The following is a 20,002-nucleotide window of genomic DNA, read 5'->3' on the forward strand; positions in this document are numbered from 1 at the left end:
GAGAGGGTTTACGACAAGTACAATAAAATGTGCTGATAGTGTAAGAACAGGCTGAGGGGTCAGTGGGGAAAGAACAGCCACAGAGAGAAGCCATGCAAGGCAAAGGCCTTTTTAATGTGTTTCTATTTTGTTTGCTTTTTTAGCTCTGGATATGATTTAGCAGCTGAAAATAAGAAGAGAACACTGAGGCTACTCCTCAGAGGGATTCAGGTTCTGATGTACCTGAGTGACCGAGCCTCTCCTCTGAGCACTATCTCCCTCCTGACTGGAGCAGCTGGTGCTGCCCACAGCACAGGGATACTCCTCCTGTGCCACTGCTTAGATATCAGAAAGTGACACATGCTGTCATTATGTCTAGAGAGCATTTTGATTAAGCTTTGCAGTGATTTCAATCAGATTTTGGAAGGACTTACCGGCAGGAAGCCTTCTGAGTGGAATAAATGAACTCACATTTTCCATGTATACAGTAACCATTGAAGCTTTCTGAACAAGGTATATGGTTTCCAATGTAAATGTCTTCTCTTTGATCACTGGCATCTTGAAAAGAAATATACATAAACAATTATACATGGGTCTATGATGTTAATTTCAAACTCTCAACCAAGAATAGCATATCCTTAAAAACTTGCAGTGATTAAAGGAATAGAGAATAATAAAGCAGAGGCTTAAGGGGGAAGTTTCAGAGGCACCTACAGAGATTTGCTAGAAGGTACTGCACTGGAAAATGATCCTCAGAGACATCTAAATATGCTTTTTATACCAGGTTTCTCAAAAAGGAGAAAAGTGTTCATGACAGAAACAAACCGAAGCAGGAAGATCAGCAGAAGCTTTGTCAGTGGCACTGGGGCAAAGAGCTAATACACAGACACAGAGAGCTCTCTCCCATGTGTAAACAGATGAAAAAGAACTCTCTAAAAAGGATTAGAAAGATGTTGAAGCACATTTTGTGATTACTGGGTAGAAAAGCACTTGATACAGCCCAGATCTGATTGGTACCACTGGTGGTTGAAGTTGAAATCTAACACAATCTTCAATAGCAGTCTTCCCCAGAGAAACATCCCAGAGAAACATTTTTTTTTTTTTTTTTTTTTTTTTTTTTTTTTTTTGGAGAGAGAACTTAAAAGTATTGAAATGTGTTTAGAATACCCATTCCTTTGGGAGGTGTGCTGGTTTTGGCTGGGATGGAGTTAACCTCCTTCACAGCAGCTGATGGAGTGCTGTGGCTTCGGTTTCTGGCTGAAATAATAGTGGTAACACAACACTGTTTTGGCTGTTGCTGAATGGAGCTCACACAGCATCAAGACTTCCTCTGCTTCTCACTGCTTCTCCCCTGAGCAAGAAGACTGGACAAGCCTGGGAGGGGACACAGCCAGGACAGCTGACCCAAACTGGCCAGAGGAATATCCCACAGCAATGACATCATGCTCAGCAATAAAAATGATAGTTTTGGTATTTCCAAAGTGGCATTTGCTCAGAGATTGGCTGGCCATCAGTCTGCTGATGGGATATTGTGAGTGACAGGTTTTGCATCTCTTGTTTATTTTTCCACTTTTTCTTCACCCCTTTGCTTCTAAAACTGTTTTTAGCTTCACCAGTGAGTTTTTCTCATGTGTGCTTTCCTGTTTCTTTCTTCCATCGTCCTGAGGGAAACTGGAATAGAGCAAGCAACTAGTGGGCACCTAGTTGTTGTCCAGCTCAGCCCAGCACAGGAAGGCAGTCCCTTCTTCCTCAACATCTGTCATGCTTCTGTTGTTTTACCAAAACTGTCCAAAGCTGTGTTCATTTTCAACCATTTTTCCTCCAAAATTTTTTGGTAAAGAAGTCCTAAACACAGAAGTTGGTATTTCATAATGAACAGGGATCTTCAGATATGAGGGTAATTATAGAATTGTGTTCATTTCCACGGCAATAGACTATAGCTTCACAAATAAAAGGCTATAAAGCAAAAGGCAGTGTGAAGAAGAAATCTCTTCTACAATTGCAGGTATTTGAAATTAAATCAGCAAGAAAGATAATGTATTTTTACAAGACAAAAAGGGAGATATGCTGCTGGTTTAGGTTTTTTCTGAAATGTCTGGAATGTATTTTAATTTGGTTCTGGAGAAAAAAAACCCAACCCTGTATTAGAGGTTTTAGATATTAGGAAGCATGTTAATTCAGGCTGTTTTGAAGATAGAGAGGAATTGACACAAGGGAAGAATGTTGACTAATACTGACAGCGTGTCTACCACTGCACTGATGGAGTAGATTATGTAGTGACGTGTCTGAGAGGAGAAAAGTGGGGATGTCTCATCCCCAAACGATCATCTCCCTCCTTTACCAAGAATTTAGTTACTGTCATATCTGGTCCCAATCAAGCCTTGTAATGAGCCACAGACAATCATATTAGTATGTTCAGAGAGCTGCACCATATCTGGTTTTGATACATGTACACAGTGTGAGGCCCAGTGGAAAACTGATAGGTGCACCCCCCGAAAAGAGGCCAGACAGCCACACACAGGTCAGAGGCAAAACTTACATTAAGCAAGAGGGTGTTAAATGCAGGAGGTGATTCCTAGTGTAAAATAGACATTAACCTCCCTTTTGACAGGAATCCATTTTTAATCAAAGATACCTGCTAGACTGCTTCAGAGCTTCAAAGTGAAAGATGTAACTGGTGTAGGAGCCTTGAAAGAATGACTGGATATAGGAGTTCAAAAACTTCACCAGAAGGAAGAGTCATACATAAAATCTGAAACCCTGATGCTCATCTTGGTACAGCAAAACCACCAAGCCAGCTCAATCTGGGAACAGAGTCCTTTCTGATGGAACTTTAGGTAGCCACTTGCACTGCAGGAGAAGACCATCCCAGTTCTAGAGACTAAAAGATATTATCCATTCAGAGAACAGGGATTAACTCACAGGAACTGAAAGCAAAAGCAAACAGGTAGGAGTGTGGACTGTTCTCTTATCCTGGATGAAAAAAACAATTCAAAGAAGTTCAATTCAGGCTCTCACTATCTAAAGAGACCTGAGTACAGTATTAAAAAATTTCAAAACAGCCTTTTTTCATGAAGCATACTCTCTCCATCCACATCATTTGCTGAATGTGAAACTGCATAAGCCATACACATTAATAGTAATAATTATATACAATGGTTTTTCCACTAACTAGATTTCAAGGGCAATTTACATGCAATGAATAAAAGGCTGTTACCTTTTTGGAATAGGAACTGAAAGTGGTGTTTCATTATATAACATAATAAGATGTATATTGCATTTGGTGCCTTTTATACCTTCATAATGTAAGTGAAAATTGACATTAAATCACTCCAACTGGTACATCATATGCAGTGAAAATAAGAGAATTTGTGAAAAGAGAATAATATATGAAGCTTTTTGGCACTGAATGACTTTTCAAGAAGAACACAGGGAATGTTGAAAGCCATGTTGGGATTGCTTTACTCAGGAAAGCCATGGGAGTGCAAAACAAGTATAATGTCAGAAAAGACTGAAGACCAGAGCTAACAGAGAAGGTACCAACCCTTTGGAACAAAATGTGCATTAAGACCACAACTGAGGAGAAAGAACAGAGAGTTATGTTCATTTGTGATTCCTTCCTGTGCAAAATATAAGTACCCATTTGCAGACTGGATTTTCTTTTCAGGTAAGTTCTATTCCTCCCTGGGACCTGAATTAGAGATGTCACCACAAGACTGAAGAGGTTATTACAACCTTCAGATTATTACTCACTCCTGCTCTTTCATGAGGCTACTAATGGTGATGTAGCCACAAAAAGCCTGAGTTCAATCAAACAACGTTTCAGAAGCCCTGGGGACAATGCTTAAAAAATTTGGGAACAGATAGTATTTCCCTTCAATCCTCCCAATAATGAGGGGAAACTTGAAACAAGCAGGTGAGCCCAGGGTGCCAATACCTTGCTCTGGGACTGGTGTTTCCACCAAAACTTTGGGGTTTTAAATGATGGAAGGGACAAGGTATGCTGGGGCCTGATGGAATCAACCTGTCCTGAAGGGCAAAATGTCTTTTTGGGTGTAAGCTGGGAGGATGGAGAGGCCTTTAAATTAGAACTGATGGGGGAAGGGGATTCCAACACCATTGCAGTAGGTAAGTCACATGGCATCACCTGAGGGTAGCAAGTGCTAGTGGGGACACTTCCACTGCTCTTGGGAGCGTGGGGAGCTCAGGAACACATTTGAAATGCTTGAACACCAACACACAGTATGAGAAACAAACAGGATAAACTAGAAGCACTGGTCAGCTCCCAGAGCTACAATATCACTGGCATTTGCATGAATCGGTAAAATGAGTCCCACAGGTGGAGTGTTGAGATGGAGGGCTCCAGGCTGTTCAGGCAGGGCAGACAAGTTGGAGGTATCATGTATGCAAGGGAGAGTTGATTGTACAGCACTTACAGTTAGTGCTCATATGGTTGGGAGCCTCTGGGTGAAGGCTAGAGGGATGGAAAACAAAGAAACATGGTAGTGGATGTCTACTACTGAGTGCCAGCTGGGACGTGAGCACTGATGACTTATTCTAGAAGCAATTATGAGAAATCTCTGGATTGCTAGCCCTTGTCCTTATGGGAGATTTTTAACTTCCCACACATCACCTGGGAGTATAATATTGCTGTGATGAGCAGGACTTTCTTGACATTTTCAGGAGATAATAACTTCTTGTCAGAGGTACTCAGTGAGCCAAGGCCTCCTAGGCTTGCTATTTGTGAATAGAGGCTCATGGGGGATGTAATTTTAGGTGTCTGTCTTGGCCATAATGACCAGGAAATGTTGAGTTTAATGGCTGAGCTTTCAGTGCAATGAGAAAAAAGGACACCAGCATTGCTACCCTGGATTTCAGCAGAAAAAAACCTTTACGCTCTTCATGGAGCTCTTTAGCAGAATACCCTGGCAATCTGCTTTGGAGGGGTCCATGAGTGCTTTGAGGAGTCCATGGTCAAGGTTTCAGAAGTGCCTTTAGAAGCACAGGAGCAGACAATTCCGTGCATTGTAAGTCAAGCAAGTGGGGTAGAAGACCAGCTTGAATGAACAAGAAACTCTTTGTGGAGCTCAAGAGGAAAGATAATTTGTATGGCCACTGGAAGTGAGATCAGGCTTCACAGGAAGAGTACAGTGCTGTGGTTTGTAGACACAAAAGGCCAAAGCTCATTTAGAACTAAATCTGGCCAGTGTTGTGTAAGATAACAAGAAGAGCTTTTCCAAGCCTGTTACTAGCAACAGGAGGTCTAAAGAAAGCATTGGAGTGATACTTGATGTATATGATAATCTGACTAGCAGGGATGAAGAAAAAGTTGAGGCATTAAAGGTTATTAAAACGTAAGGCAGGGTTCATGTGGGTGAAACATTTTCAGTCAATGTGATTCAGCATATTAGTTTACTGAAAATATTTTAAAACAACCTAACAAATACAAAATCATCCATTTTTCCCAGAAGTCAACAGAAAAGATGAGATCATGGCAGGGAGGCTTGTGCTATGTTATTTCATAACATATTTCATAACATTCAGGAATGTCCCAGCTTGGTGTCTTCCAGTAAAGTAATTTTCACAGCATTTGGAGGGAGTTCAATCCTGTGGCCACTGCACAGGGTACTGAGCAGCTGGGCATCTTAGAGGAATACAGCAGGCAAAACTTACAAATCGTGCACATCTTCCCCACCAGCCTGCAACACGCTGCAAGAGAGAAACTGCTCACAGGTCTGTCTCAGTTAGAGGAATCAGAGCTGTTAGGCAGACTAGAAGGGACTTTCATGCTCTATTTTCTCATCTTGTGAAGCTGTAAGCAAGAAGCACAAAGCCTGCACCGTACCTTTCACTTCTGGCCGATACTGCATGCCATCATCTTTCTTTCCAACTGCATTTGTGTCATCTGTTTCTAGGTGATAAATACATGCATGGTTACTTATTAGGAAAGGATATTTTCCAGACCAGTATGTGTGCATCACTGATCAGCCAGAATAATATTCAAAGAACTATTTTAAATTGCAGTAAAGCTGGACACACTCCCACATTGTTCCTCCCACACAACCAGGTTGGTATCACACCTAGTCCTTAGCCCCGGTGTCCAGACCAACATGGCAACCTCAAGCTTTAGGTTTTGAACTAAAAACTTGTCTGTGGTATGGACCTAGGTTATTTTGGTGACAGTCTGTTTTGGTGCTGGAACTGCCCAAGTTACAGATCTAAATGTAACTCACAAAAAGTTGGTAGAAATCTGTTATTCCCATGAGAAAGTCCTAAATGCAAGCCCCCAAAACCGAAGTATTATGGGCAGGATTAGCTACAAGGCAGTAGACAGAGGGCTTCAGTGGACCATTCCAAGACTGGAAAAGGAAATTATAGAATCACTTTGGTTGGAAATAAGCATATTTCAAATGCTTATTTCTAAATAAGCATTTGAAATGCAAATAAGGGAAAAAACCCTTAAGAATAAAGGATCAATGTCTGTGCAATCAGGGCCCAACCTGACTCACACTGGAAGCACATTTTACAGCCCACAGCAACAGGAGGGAAGATTTCCCACACACCTGTACTCCTTCTGCTCTCCTACCACGCCCTCATGTAAGAACTGTTGGACTATTGCTTAGATTTTCCCAAGAGCTTTTCCTGTCTTTCCAGGTAACAGCAGCCAAAGAAAGGCAGTGTAAACACAGCACTATGTGTGTAGTGTGGGGAACCCAAAATTACAGTGATGAGTTCACTGATAACTGCATCGGTGACTTCTGACCAAAAATGGAAAAGGGAAAGTCTACCAAGCCCAGTTATGTCAGAATTTAATTTTTCCAAAAAGCCAAAATTAGTCCTACCTGAGCAGTGCCCAAGGTGCCTGATGTCAATCTGCTCTTGCCTCAGACATGATGCCTCTCTGACAAAGCACGGATTGTTATAGGAACTTCCATCAGAAGCACATACAGGATTAAAACTGTATCCACTGCAGTCTATGTTACATACACACCTGTTAATTGAAGCATACAGCAAAACAAAATTGACATCCAGCAAACAAAAATTAAGTCATATTAAGTCCTAAGTAAGCACTAGTTCGTGCATCAGTGCCAGGAGGGGAGAGAATGCTGCATGAGGATGCTGAAGAAGTCATTGGCATCTCAGGCTTCCAAGTACAAAGTACAAAATTGTGAATACATGCTTCAGTGTGCTTTTCAGTAATGTATTAATGTTTCCTGTAGTTTTACTCTGGTATCAATCTCATAGAATACACCTGAAAAGTGTTAACACACAAGTAGGAAGATTTACTACACTAATATACCAGTTTGTAGTAGTTATTCTCCAGTGTGAAGAAAATCAGAAGAATATTCTAACGTTTTCAGTGTCAGGGTCCTTGAGAGGGAAAACAAAAAGGACTCCCATTTCTGTTAGGCAATAGAAAGGGGATATATATATATATATATAGGCTCTATAGACTCAATATGCTTGGTTAATATTGGTTAATATCTTGCTGTGTCATTTCAGAAAGACTTTCATTCATACCTTTGAAAGTTAACAATAGGTCTATTATGTTGTATTTAAAACAGGATTATGCAATCTGAATTATTTCATATTGCACCCCATTAACATTTTGGTTGTTTAGGATGAATCATTTTCCACACAATTTGCAGCTAGGGATTGTAAAATGAAAAATGAGGACCTAGCGTGTAGCAATTTCCTAACCACACAGAGGTAGGACAGCCAAAGACTCAGATAGGACAGTGAGCTGTTCATGTTTAGATACTTCTGTAGCCCCAGCAAGAAGTCCAGAAATTTTACATATGTGAATGGCACAGGAAAACTGTGCAACTTTGCATGCCTCACACCCACACCCCCTGATTATTTTAATCAACATTCTGCTTTCTAACTGAACTTCTATTTTTGCATTAAAGTTTCTGTGTATGTTCCACATTGCTCTGCAAGTTCATCTCCACCTTTGGGATGGGGAAAATAAGGAGTGTAGCTGCAGAATGAGGGGGAAGACAAGGTTGGCACCATGTCCATTTCTCAGCCAAGCTCCTCCTGATGTCATGAGTACGAGAAAGCCACTCTGCACCTTCTGAGAAGGTAGCAGTGGGCACAAGACCCTCTCCTTGGCAGAAAGCTCTACAGGGGAACATGGTCTGACTGCTGGAGTGGCTATTGGCTTCATCTTGATGTGACTTACTCTTGTAAGTCACAGGAAGGGGGAAAACATCCAAGCAACCAACTTACTAGTTTTTTTTATGTTCTTTCCCACTGTTGCAGATAAAATTAAACTATTAAACAGACAAATATATGCCTCAAGCTTGTAACAAATCGGCAGCAGAACCAAATTCCATGCTGCAGAAACACTGAAAATGGCCAGCATGCTTTTCTCTCTTTCTCTCCTTCCATGAGAACCTTTTGTTCCTTAATTTAAAAATTCTAATTTTGCAGGTAATTTTCCATGCCTGTGAACTTCAGATTGTTGCTAGACAGAACATCTCTAGTGCAAACAGGGTTTTAAGTGCACCTACTGACAGTGAAAAACTGCCCCAGTAATGAGTCTCTACACATCTTAGGGGCCTACTTCCAAGTACTAATGAAACCTCTAAATATCCACATGATGACCATATGACAATCTTTCTTACTAGAAATGGTAATGGTTGTAAACCTTAGAACCAGGATGGAAATACTATTTTGTTTACCTACTCCCACATGATGTTAAGACTAATCAGGGGTTTATTAGGGTTTATTACATACAAATAAAAGGCTCGTGGCTCAGCAGTCATGCATATTTATTGACACAAACTAGCAGAGAGCTGGTCCTCATTTGTATGACACTGGCTGTGTGTACACAGATACCTTTGCTCTCCCTTAAATCTGCCTGCAGTCACCATCCAATGTCTGTAGCATCATGATTATGGTTGGGTTTTGTCATTCCTGGTGACTAATAGGGTGAGTTTTGAAAATATCTTTTTTTCCTTCATGGTGACACTACAGACTAAAGTTGAAACTGCTTGAAAACTGCTTATGTTTCCATGCTTTGCTGTGTTTAGGTTTAACATCTAATATTCAATGCTTACTTTTTCAGAATTGTCAGATGCTTGCTTTAGAGGTGCTTATGAATTCCTGACCCTGATGTTCTGGTCAACAGTCTCAGTCTTATCTCTAACCATCTCATCGAGGTACAGAAATGTCACATGTTGACCCCCTTCACATGTATCTGATTATCTGCCTGGTGCCATTGGCTACTTCTTTGCCACGACCATGATGCCAAGTGGCACTTGCAGCCTTCCCCTGGCACTCGGGCACTTGGCAGAGCTGTCTGACATGTAAGAGCGGGTGGTTTAAGTACACTGTGGCATAATGAACCATTGAACTGGACTGATGCACTTAAAAAAAAAATTGAAACTCTTATTCCAACATAAACCTCTGAAGCCTTTCAGAGGGTGGAAGGAGAATGAGTTAAGGAGAGGACATGGCTTGAGTGCAGTGGTCTGAAGGGAAAAGGGTTTTCCACAGATGCAGTAGGGTGGTGGCAGAGGGAGCCAGGAGCACATGTTAGAAACCTGGACTTGTCAGAGAGTCTGCATAGCACGCAGTGAATTTGTCCTTGCTCATAGACAGTTTTCACTATACCAAAAACACAGACAGGACTGCAGGAAGTGCCAAATAGTGAGATGAGAGCAGTGACATATGGGGAGTGCTGCTCTTGACAGAAAACATGAAAAGAATGTTGTTTTTAACTGCTTGGTGTTTGTGAAGGAAGGTAAAACCACGGGAGAGCAAGTTGCTGCTCTGATGTTTCACATCAAACACTTTGAAACTGGAGCCTAAGTCCCTGTGAGGGGACAGGACCACCACAGACTGAAACAGAAAAGCAGCTCAGGAAAGTATTGGAAGACCTGCCAACAAACCCACTATGAAATACTGAAAATATGTTATATCCTGACGTCAGAGAGCTACAGAGGGCAGATAATAGCTTGATACTGAGATGACAGGAAATCCAACTGCTTGGTGGAAGCCAGCTTCCCCCCCACCAGCAAGATTGGGAGCCAAAGCCAAGAAGAAGTCAAAGCTCAAGGCTACCAAGCAGAGCCCATGGGTCTGAGCCATACCACAGATCACACAAGAAGCACACAAAGTGTGTGAGAAGACACAGCAGACAGTGAGAATGAGCTAAAAGTGGTATCTTAAAGGGCAAGAATCTTATCAGAGGCCTTTGCCAGTGGGAGAACCTGTAAGAGGCACCAAGGACTGTTTTCCTTCACAGCTAAGACTGAGACTGAACACAAAATTGTAGTCCCATATTGCAATCTGTTCCCTGATGTCTCTCTCCTGCTGGGGACAGAGCACAGAGACAGCATAAGGACAATGCAGAGCTGCTCACAAAGGCAGGGTAGGAAAAGCTTGAGATCATGAAGGGGGAGCAGGGACACACGGGAGAAGCACAAGAGGGGCACTCAGGAAGAGAGTGAACCCTAAATGTAAAATTCAGAAGAAAAGAGTTAGCCACTTAAGGTAAAGTCACTTAAAGAATTGTGTATTAAGGACATCTTGAATGTGCTTCATGCTTCATACGAGAAAGAAGTGAATGACTGCTTCAAATCTTTCTGGAAAAGCTTGTTACAAAAGACACACTGGAGTAAAAGGAGTTAGAGCCCTACAAACATTTTCTTCACTATGACATTCCTATTGGTTTTAACCAAAAGGATTTAAACAAGTTAATGCTCCAAATCGATGTCTTGCTGGAGGAGGTTCCTGCTTAAGGTCCTCAACAGATCATTCTCTCACTTAGCCCAGGAAAGTCAACAGGATATATTCAGATGTTTTCCTGATGTACTAGGGTATACAGAAAAACTACCTGAATTTTGTCACCTGTCATCAGAGAGCTTATGCATTATCATTCATTAACACCATTAGTTAAACAAAAAAGCATTTGAATTTCAAGAAAGGACAAAGTGATATAATTAAACCAAACAGATTTTTTTGGGTGGCTTTAATAAGCAAGAATGAGGATGTACAACTCATTTTTTAGGGGCTACTAGGTGTAACAAAGTGCTTCGTAAAATGAAGTGACAAGCTCAGGCTGTAAGAGCACTTGCTGCTATTAGTAAATTAATTAGATCCCCAGAGATCAGAACACATTTCAAGGCTACCTTTTGTTTTCAGGCTTCAAGGTGTATGTGGTCTGTTGGAAGTTCTGTGTGCTTAAAAACCCTGGCAGGTTCAAAGAAAAGAGAGGGGGGAAAAAGGAAAGGAAAAGCATGACTGACTTGTGGAGTGGGCTTGGCTGCTGGGAGAGACTGGCATTTCCAACAAATGGATGAGGCTGCTGCATTTATGCCCACCTGGGTCTTGCTCACAAATGTATTTTTCTGGCCTGGCCTCAGAGGGAGTGCTGCTTGCTATCCCTTCCCAGTCACTGACAACGTGAGCATTCTCAGGTACTCACCAATTCATTGGCACATCTGCTTACAAATGTAAAATGGAAACACTAGAGTAAAACAAAGTGTGTGAAATGCACACAGATGGATAAGGGGATGCTTGATGGAATAAATTTAGGTGAATTGAAATAGCAGGGGCATTGCAATTGCAGTTAAGAATATAACCATGCCAAATGAAGGATTACCTTTCATTTGATGCTTCTTCCCTTGTGTGCAGTTCTTCCCTGATGAAACCTGAACTAAGAAAATCTGGATTTCAAAGTGATTTTTCTACCTATTTGACTAGAGTTGAATCTTCATCAGGTTTTTGGTGTGTTTTTTAAAATCCCTTTATAGCACAAGAGAAGTAGAATTCAATTCTACAAAGCTCCTTTGTGCCTGGCTTTAGCACTCTGCCCAGCAACTCAGAGCACCCTTTGAATACCATAAGCTTCAGCTATTTTCCAGACATCCCTTATCCTGCATTCCCCTTTTTCATGGCATGGCTCTCTCTGACCACTGGAGAAATTCAGTCTTTACTGCAGTGAGCTTCTCACAGCCTACATGGTGAACTGATGCTTGCTCTCTCAAAAGCAGCCTAACCCTCCCTCCACCCTCAAATAATGGGAACATTCAAAGACTTGGCACACACTGCTGCAAAGATCACTAAAAATATACATTAAAAAAACAGACATGGATTATTACCCATCTAGGATCTATTCAATTTCTTAATAGCCAATACAGTGAAAAGGCCATTATGCTATCGCTACCATATCAGAATATCCTGCACCCAGATTTTCATAATTCATAATCCCACAACAGTCTTAAATCCCTTGTTTAGGTTGATTTTCTCTATTGTCTGAATGGTTTGTATTGCACACAAATACTTAGGATTTTTTCTTCTGTTGGATCAGAAAGCTGTGAGTTGCATTTACACAGAATTTAGATACCCTTCCTTATGAATACCTACATACAATATCATGCTCTAAAAAGTTAATTTTAAAAAAAGTTGGTAAATGAGTGAAAAAGTGGTCAAAAGAGGTAAGTATAAACTTGCATGCCAGATTTCAAACAGGCCAAATCTTTCCCTGGAGGACAAATTATATAGACAAGGCAGAGACTAGGACTTTGAAATATCCACATTGGCATTTCTAAGTGTTAATACTAAGACTTCTGAAATTCTGCTTTGGTCTTTGTGAAAACAGACACTATGTAAATTATAGGAATTTATATATTGCTGAGGTACCTTTGCTTTCCAAAGTAAATCTCATAAAATGTTAATCTCAAAAGGTCTGCTTGGGGATCAGCTGTCAATCTTTCTTGAAAATCTACATTATAAGTCAAAACATATCTTTGACAGCACAGTACACTTATTAAAAAAAAAAAGACTGAATGTGCTCAGAATCCCATTTCCATATTTCTTCTGTTAAAAAAAAAATTATGTAAAGCTGAGAACATGATAAATTTGAATTTTTACAGTGAGGCTATTTTCAAAGACCAAAAAAAAAAAAAAAAGATAACTCAAGTGGGGCCTTGACAAGATGGAGGAACCTCCGGAGGTCTGAAGATGACAGGACATCTGCCACACGGCCTCAGGACAGATTGTGGGTGGACCAGCAGGGAAGCAGCTCTGCAGAAAAGGCCGTGAGGTTCCAGCGGAGCAGCAGGCTGGGGGGCTGCATCACAGGAGGGTCACCAGCAGAGCAAGGGAAGTGACGAAGTGACTCTTGTCCTGCATTCAGCACTCATGAGGTCCCATGTGAGACACTCTGTCCTGCTTTGAGAGCCCTCAGTAACAGCAAGTGCTCTGAGGAACTGGAGAGGCTGCGGTGGCGAGATGCTGCGATGGGTAAAGGGATGGAGTGTGGGCTGTTGTGAGAAGGGCTGGCGGCACTGCACCTCTTCAGCCTGCAGAAGGGAAGGCTAAGGAGGTGACTGCTGTCACCAACAACCCAAGAGGGGTTATTGAGAAGATGAGAGTGAGGCTCCTCTCAGTGGTACACGAAGAGGAGTGAAAGACAGCAGGTGCAAGTCGCAAGGAAAGAAATTGTGATTGAACATGAAGAAATTATTTCAAAGTGAGAGAAGTTCAGCCCTTGAACAGATATGCCCAGCTGTGAAATCTTTCTCCATGGAGATGGTAAGAGCTCTCCTAGAGAAGTCCTTGATCTTACATGAATGAATTATCCCTGGCTGCAGTGCAGGGCAGGAGCCCAGACCCTCTAGAGATCCTACCTTTTGATTGTGTACTGATAGGATGATCTGTTTATCCATGAACAGTCACTAGAACTGAAAATTCCAGTGTGTGCTAAGAAAAAGTCAGGAGCAAACCATGTATGTTTATGATCTGACCTACAGAATTTTACCCCATCAGCTCTAGATGCCCCAAGCTTTGTCCTGCCAGCTCTGTGTCCACTTCTCAACATGGAGGCATTTCTAGTTCAAAATTCCAACAGAAAACACCCAGCCACCTTCATACTACCTATGTTTGTGGACTTCTTGCCACTTTCTCACACAAGAGTATAAGTCTACCAACCTCTTGTGCACACATTTTGCACCACTATGCATAATATGTTGTCTTTTCAACAAAGAGGAGCAAGTTTTTGGCCAGACAGACATTTGATGGTCAGAGGAGGAAGGCAGACACTGACTGAATGGCGTCAGGCAGCAGCTTTTCCCATTGTACATACAATCTATTTCAGTTTTGGCACTCAACAGGAAGGAAGTCCCACCCTACCCATCCTGTTCTTTGCATCCTGTTACCTCAGACCTACAGAAAATCACTGTTCAGGCAAATGACATGTTATGTGTTTATGCTATTTAAGACTAGTGCATCCACAAGTGGTTGTCTGTGTCCTTGAAAAGATTGATCACAAACTAACAACTCTTTACAATACTTACAAGTTGTATGAAAAAAGAAGAAAAATATGGAGAAATATATTTCTGTGATGCTTCCTCAACCTGATTACTTTCTGAGTTTAGATAAAGAAATAATGTACTGATTTGCATGTAGCTGAATACAAATTTTCCAAGTGGGCTGTTTATGACAACCCTCTCCTCAGACTTTATTTCTGTGTTCCAACCACTCCACCTATAATCAACACTGAAATTTTTCATAGAGGTAGTGGAAATTATAAGGTTGTTTATACTTTTGCATTCAGTTTACTGTGCATTGTTACCACTTTTGGTTTAGACAGATAATGTTTCTGTGAAGTCAAAAAAAATGAAGATACAAATCTAAAACCCTGTGCAAAGCCTGATTTCTTCAAACTATGTGTGATCTAGTGCAATAAAAGCATATGTATAATTCTTGATCAAGAGATAGCCATAATGCTTTAACACCAAGCATGAAAACTAAGAATCTGTAACTTTTTCAAAGGGTAAAATACAATTTAAGAGCAACAAAAAATTAACATCACTAATTTGTAATGTGGTGTGTATCGTAGCTCTGTACTACTGATCTTCTTTAAATTTGCTATTGAAATGCACCAAGATTTGGTAATTACACAGATTCACGGATTAATTTAGGCATAAAAGATGTATAGAAATCACCTAGTCCCAGCCCCTGCTCAAAGTTGGTCCCAAGGCTGTGTCTGATCAAGTTCAGACCATCTCCATGGCTGGAAATGCTAGACATGGTGTTGGAGTGTCCAACCACACTTGTGGTAGAAGCATTTCTATTATGACAACACAAAATTTACATTGCTTTGACCTATGTCTATTGCCCCTCACAACTGTGCACATCTGAGAAGAAAGGAGCTGCTTAGATAACTCTAAGGACCTGCAAGTTCAACTCTAAAAATCAGGAAGTGACCAAGGGTCTTGCTTCTGCTTCTCTGTTGTAAGGATCCCTCTACACTTTTCACTGAAAGCATCAGGTGCCACCACTTTTTGCATAGGGTCCCACAGCTTTCCAGACCCAAAAGACAAACCACATTCTGCAGGGAATAAAATTGTCTTTAGCAATTGTTTTTTTCCATTACTGGGAGAAAATTTGCCTATTCTGTTCTCTAGGCCATTGAGGCTGGCCTCTTGGCAGATCCTGGGATTCCTCATTAATTCCAATTCATTTACCACCAACCACTCAACATACTGTGGCATGTGTGGCACCCTTCCCACCAATTCACTAAACATTCTTCCCATAAATTAATTTCCTTATTGATAAATGAGGAATACAGATACTCCTTTGCTTCTCAAAAGCAGTCGGAGAAGAAGGAGCCAGTGTTTGTAAGGTCTCAGATTGCACAGCTTGGAAAAGAGGTTGAAAAAATTCATAACTGTGCCTTTACTGTTTGTATCACAAATATGGCTTGAGATTATCTATTTAACATTAGGGGACAGCTCAGCTAACTCATACAGTTATCATAATGGAGCCAAATTTTCTTTAAATGCTCTATGTTATCACCTGGATCACTCTGTTAAGTGTCTTAACACCACAAGGTGCAAGTGAGGGCTGTCCAGACCTAATAAACCTACATCAATAGAACTAAATGTATTTTTCCTCTGTGGTTCAGAAGACATTACCACACTATCCAAAAAATTCCAGTGGACATTCTTATGTCTTAAAAAGGAAAATCAAACCAGAATATTTTCTGAAATTAGGGAGTTTTGTGATTTGATACAATTAGGGGTGACAGTGTCTGTAATCTAGTGCAAATTTGAATGAAATAATTCTGACTAGCAGTGTTTGTACACAATGAAAGATATTTGTGTTGCCAATAACTTTGTATGTCATCATATAATTTTATGGTGTCAAAACCCACACTGAAACACAGCAGTAAAGAGAATAAAAAATAGATAGATGTTAAAAGCAATTATAAGGGGCGCTCTACTAAAGTTTCCCAAAAGAAGATTTCAATCCCATCTTGTTTCTGCCAGGTAAATAACTGGTTTGATTTTATGAAAAATTATGCCAATTCCAACATTCTACTTTAGCAAGTTTGTGACTTGCTATGTGGCTTGTCAAAACCAACCTTGTGAAGGCAATCTGTGTTAACAGACCCTGATTTATCTATAGCTAAACAGTGAATACCACTGAAACCTGTTTTAATGGTTAAAGGCACTGGGAAAAAAAATTAAATTATATTCAATTCCTGTATAGAATTGAAAAATATTATCCAATAAATTGCAAATAACTTACATGGGAATATTTTCTAACTTTTGCACATTTTCTACATAAAAAGCCTTGTTTCCCCTTATTTTTTTAATGAGGACTAATTAAAGAAATCTTAGAGGCAAAAGAGCACTCTCTGTCTGTTGTCAAGGAGCAGGAACTGGATTCATTTTATATGAGTAGGATGTAGATAATAAGCTTTCTGCTCCCCTCAGCTTTATCCTAATTTTCTTACAGATACTATATAGCTGCAGGAATTCCAGCTCTACAAGTGCAGAAGGACTAGGCAAGCTTTTACTGAAGTTGAATGCTTCAGGATTTATTTTCCAAAGCCAAAAGCACATCTCAGTGCATATAGCAAACATATATATATATATATATATATATATATATAATCTATACCATCTTTCCAGTCATAAATGAAACAGACCAAGGCAATATTCCAAAAAATTATTAGTATTACAAAAAACAGCTCTAGTTCATTTGTCTCTCTCTGGGAAAGAGCAAGCTGGCTTCAGTACTATGGCAGTTTATGAATTGTGAAGTATCATGCTAGTATTCACGAGCACTATTACCAATTTGCTTTCCCTTGTATTCTACATCTTGAATGTTAGTGCTAAGCTGCTTTACTGCCTGAGATGTCTTCATGCTGGTATCCTGTAATAAAACCTTGTGCAATTAAGACATATTTCAACATTAAATGGATTCCAGCTGGAAGACAAGAAAAGGGAGAGTGATGTTTTCTCCGATTAGTGATGTTCAGGCACTGTTATTCTGGGATGCTGTTCCCTCTGTGGGTACAAAAATGTACCATTTGCAAGTCTATAGCAAAAATATATATATATATATATATATATATATATATATATAATCTATACCATCTTTCCAGTCATAAATGAAACAGACCAAGGCAATATTCCAAAAAAATTATTAGTATTACAAAAAACAGCTCTAGTTCATTTGTCTCTCTCTGGGAAAGAGCAAGCTGGCTTCAGTACTATGGCAGTTTATGAATTGTGAAGTATCATGCTAGTATTCACGAGCACTATTACCAATTTGCTTTCCCTTGTATTCTACATCTTGAATGTTAGTGCTAAGCTGCTTTACTGCCTGAGATGTCTTCATGCTGGTATCCTGTAATAAAACCTTGTGCAATTAAGACATATTTCAACATTAAATGGATTCCAGCTGGAAGACAAGAAAAGGGAGAGTGATGTTTTCTCCGATTAGTGATGTTCAGGCACTGTTATTCTGGGATGCTGTTCCCTCTGTGGGTACAAAAATGTACCATTTGCAAGTCTCTCAAACACCTTCATGCACTGTGTCTGTAGCCACAACCCCAGTACCTGCCACCAGCCCAATCCCAGTAAATCTCATTCCATACTGGTGGCCACTGCTAGGACAAAGGCTGTTGGAAAGCAAAACCCCATCAGCAGACAGGACTTCTTTTAAAAACCCCTTAAAGCCTCATGGGGCTGTCTGAAGAAGCCCTTTCCTTCATGATATCTCTGCCCTTTCTGAGAGCCCCACAGATCCTGGACAGTTGGGGTGTAATATAACCAAGTACCCCGAGGGCTGCATCTGCTCCTGCATTATGAATTGTCTTTAAAAGCTTCTTGTTTCTTGATAATTTGTTTTGAAATTTAATTGACAATAATTAATACTTTTCATTAATTTCTCCCTGGGTGCATCTAAGAGATCAAATGCCACAGTGAGTTTGGAAGATGTGACTGGCTCAAGTCTCCAGTTCAACTTCACCTTTAGGTCCAAGTTTAGCACTGATGGAAATAACTGCATATAACACTTTATGAACAAGGAGAACATAGAGAAAAAATATCAGGGTTGAGTAATCAGTATTTATTTTGCATTCCTGTTTGGTTTCTGAGTTGTTTTGTTGGCAGGATAAAACAAATCAAGGCTCTTTGTTTGAAAAATATTAGCTAAAGATTTTCCACTACAACTCTGTTGTTTTCTCCCACTACTTTGCAACCGCAGATGGTTTGTTCTTTTACAGACACATATCATACACATTATTACTGAATGGCACTAAAGCTTCAGTTAGTAAGAACAAACATAGTCAAGCAGATAATCGTGTACCTTTAACATTTTTTCCCTTTTGTTCAGTGATATTGTTAGGGAAAACATTACATACCCGACATTCTCTGCATCTTCATCACACTCAGCCCTGTATTTGCAAACTCCACATTTCGAGTGTTTTCTCTGAACTTCTGTCCCAGATCCTTCATACTCTGAAAAAAAAACAATAACAGAAAGCATGACTTTCAAATTAAGCTCGGTTTTTGCTTACCAAATCCATTTGCTTTCAGGAATACTGTCAACATAAAGCTGTCGTATTCTGAAGCTATTAACCTTAATAGTGCTCCCTTTTTGAAAGTCAGTCAATTGGAGTTTGGTAGAACTGTACCAGTGATAGAAAAGCATCCCTGGAATCACTATTGCTTCATTGATTGGCTCTTCCTTTATTCTTATTTCAGTCATTTTTATTTATTCCCGCTTCACCAGGCACATAACTGGCATTGACATGTATCCCAGTCACATTTACTCTTAATTGCCACTGATAATGTATAAACCCTGTCCCTTTAGATGTCCTTGAATATTAGGTACTGGGGATTTAAATGCTATTTTCTGTGACAGTTTTAATTACATATATCCTTACGCAAGGTTACTGCTTGCATTTTTTCTCCTTTTTGATTCCTGACTGAGATTAGATTGTGCTCATATGTCAAATATGCTGTGGTATATGTTCCAGACTACTTTGTTTAGCTCCATAGGAATAAAATAAAAAGGTCATCCTAACAAGAATCTGGTAGAAATGCCATGTATCTTAAAAAGTAAAATCAATATCTCAAATATTCTGATCCTAAAAAACATCTACAATAATTTTACTGTTGACATGGACATCAGAAGTCTTCACCAAGTAAGAGAAAATTTACTTCACCACATAAAATAGAAATAAATTATACTCTTACTGTTTCACTACCATTAGCCACTTCTATGTTTGATTTTTAACAAAGTGATGAAGGAGAGGTAGGTATTTGAAAGGAAGGAAAAGAACCACAGAAATCTGCAGAGGGAGTCGAGATCCACTCAAAGTATCAGAGTATCGTGGGGGTGCACAGCTGACTGCACCAGGCTGCCGGATGGACGCAGATCAAAGTGATTCCATTCCTTTCCTCATAGCAGCTTTATGTGCTGTAGCAACAGTAAATCAAACACCACCAATGAAACAGCTGAATTTACATTCTTTAAATACAAACAGGAAAAAGAAATCCACAACAGCTCTTCCTAATTTCCCTGGATCTTGGAATCACTCCCTCTGACCTGTGGAGCTGTGTTTCCACAAAGAATAGTGCAGGTGAGACCTGCAAGCTAACTGCCTTCTGTCTAAAGCATGCTGTGCATTTTCCAGGGATTAATACCTATCAAACAAAATTCCTGCTGTAGAAATTCTATCACCACTCTTATCAAGTTGCAGTAGAGG

General features: G+C 40.1%; 1 protein-coding gene across 1 annotated transcript in view; it reads right to left on the minus strand.

The window, feature by feature from the left end:
• Positions 1–20,002, minus strand: part of TMEFF1 (transmembrane protein with EGF like and two follistatin like domains 1) — a 112,010-nt gene that overhangs the window by 5,656 nt on the left and 86,352 nt on the right. The window contains exons 5-8 of the mRNA XM_041476635.1: positions 18,653–18,749; positions 6,822–6,970; positions 5,825–5,890; positions 414–537 (exon numbers count right to left, since the gene is read on the minus strand). Of these exons, the coding sequence (XP_041332569.1) occupies positions 414–537; positions 5,825–5,890; positions 6,822–6,970; positions 18,653–18,749 (436 nt within the window). The remainder of the gene's footprint in view (positions 1–413; positions 538–5,824; positions 5,891–6,821; positions 6,971–18,652; positions 18,750–20,002) is intronic.

The sequence above is a fragment of the Pyrgilauda ruficollis genome, unplaced genomic scaffold (assembly GCF_017590135.1).
Source record: "Pyrgilauda ruficollis isolate IOZ18807 unplaced genomic scaffold, ASM1759013v1 scaffold39, whole genome shotgun sequence".
NCBI classification, from domain to species: Eukaryota; Metazoa; Chordata; class Aves; order Passeriformes; family Passeridae; genus Pyrgilauda; species Pyrgilauda ruficollis.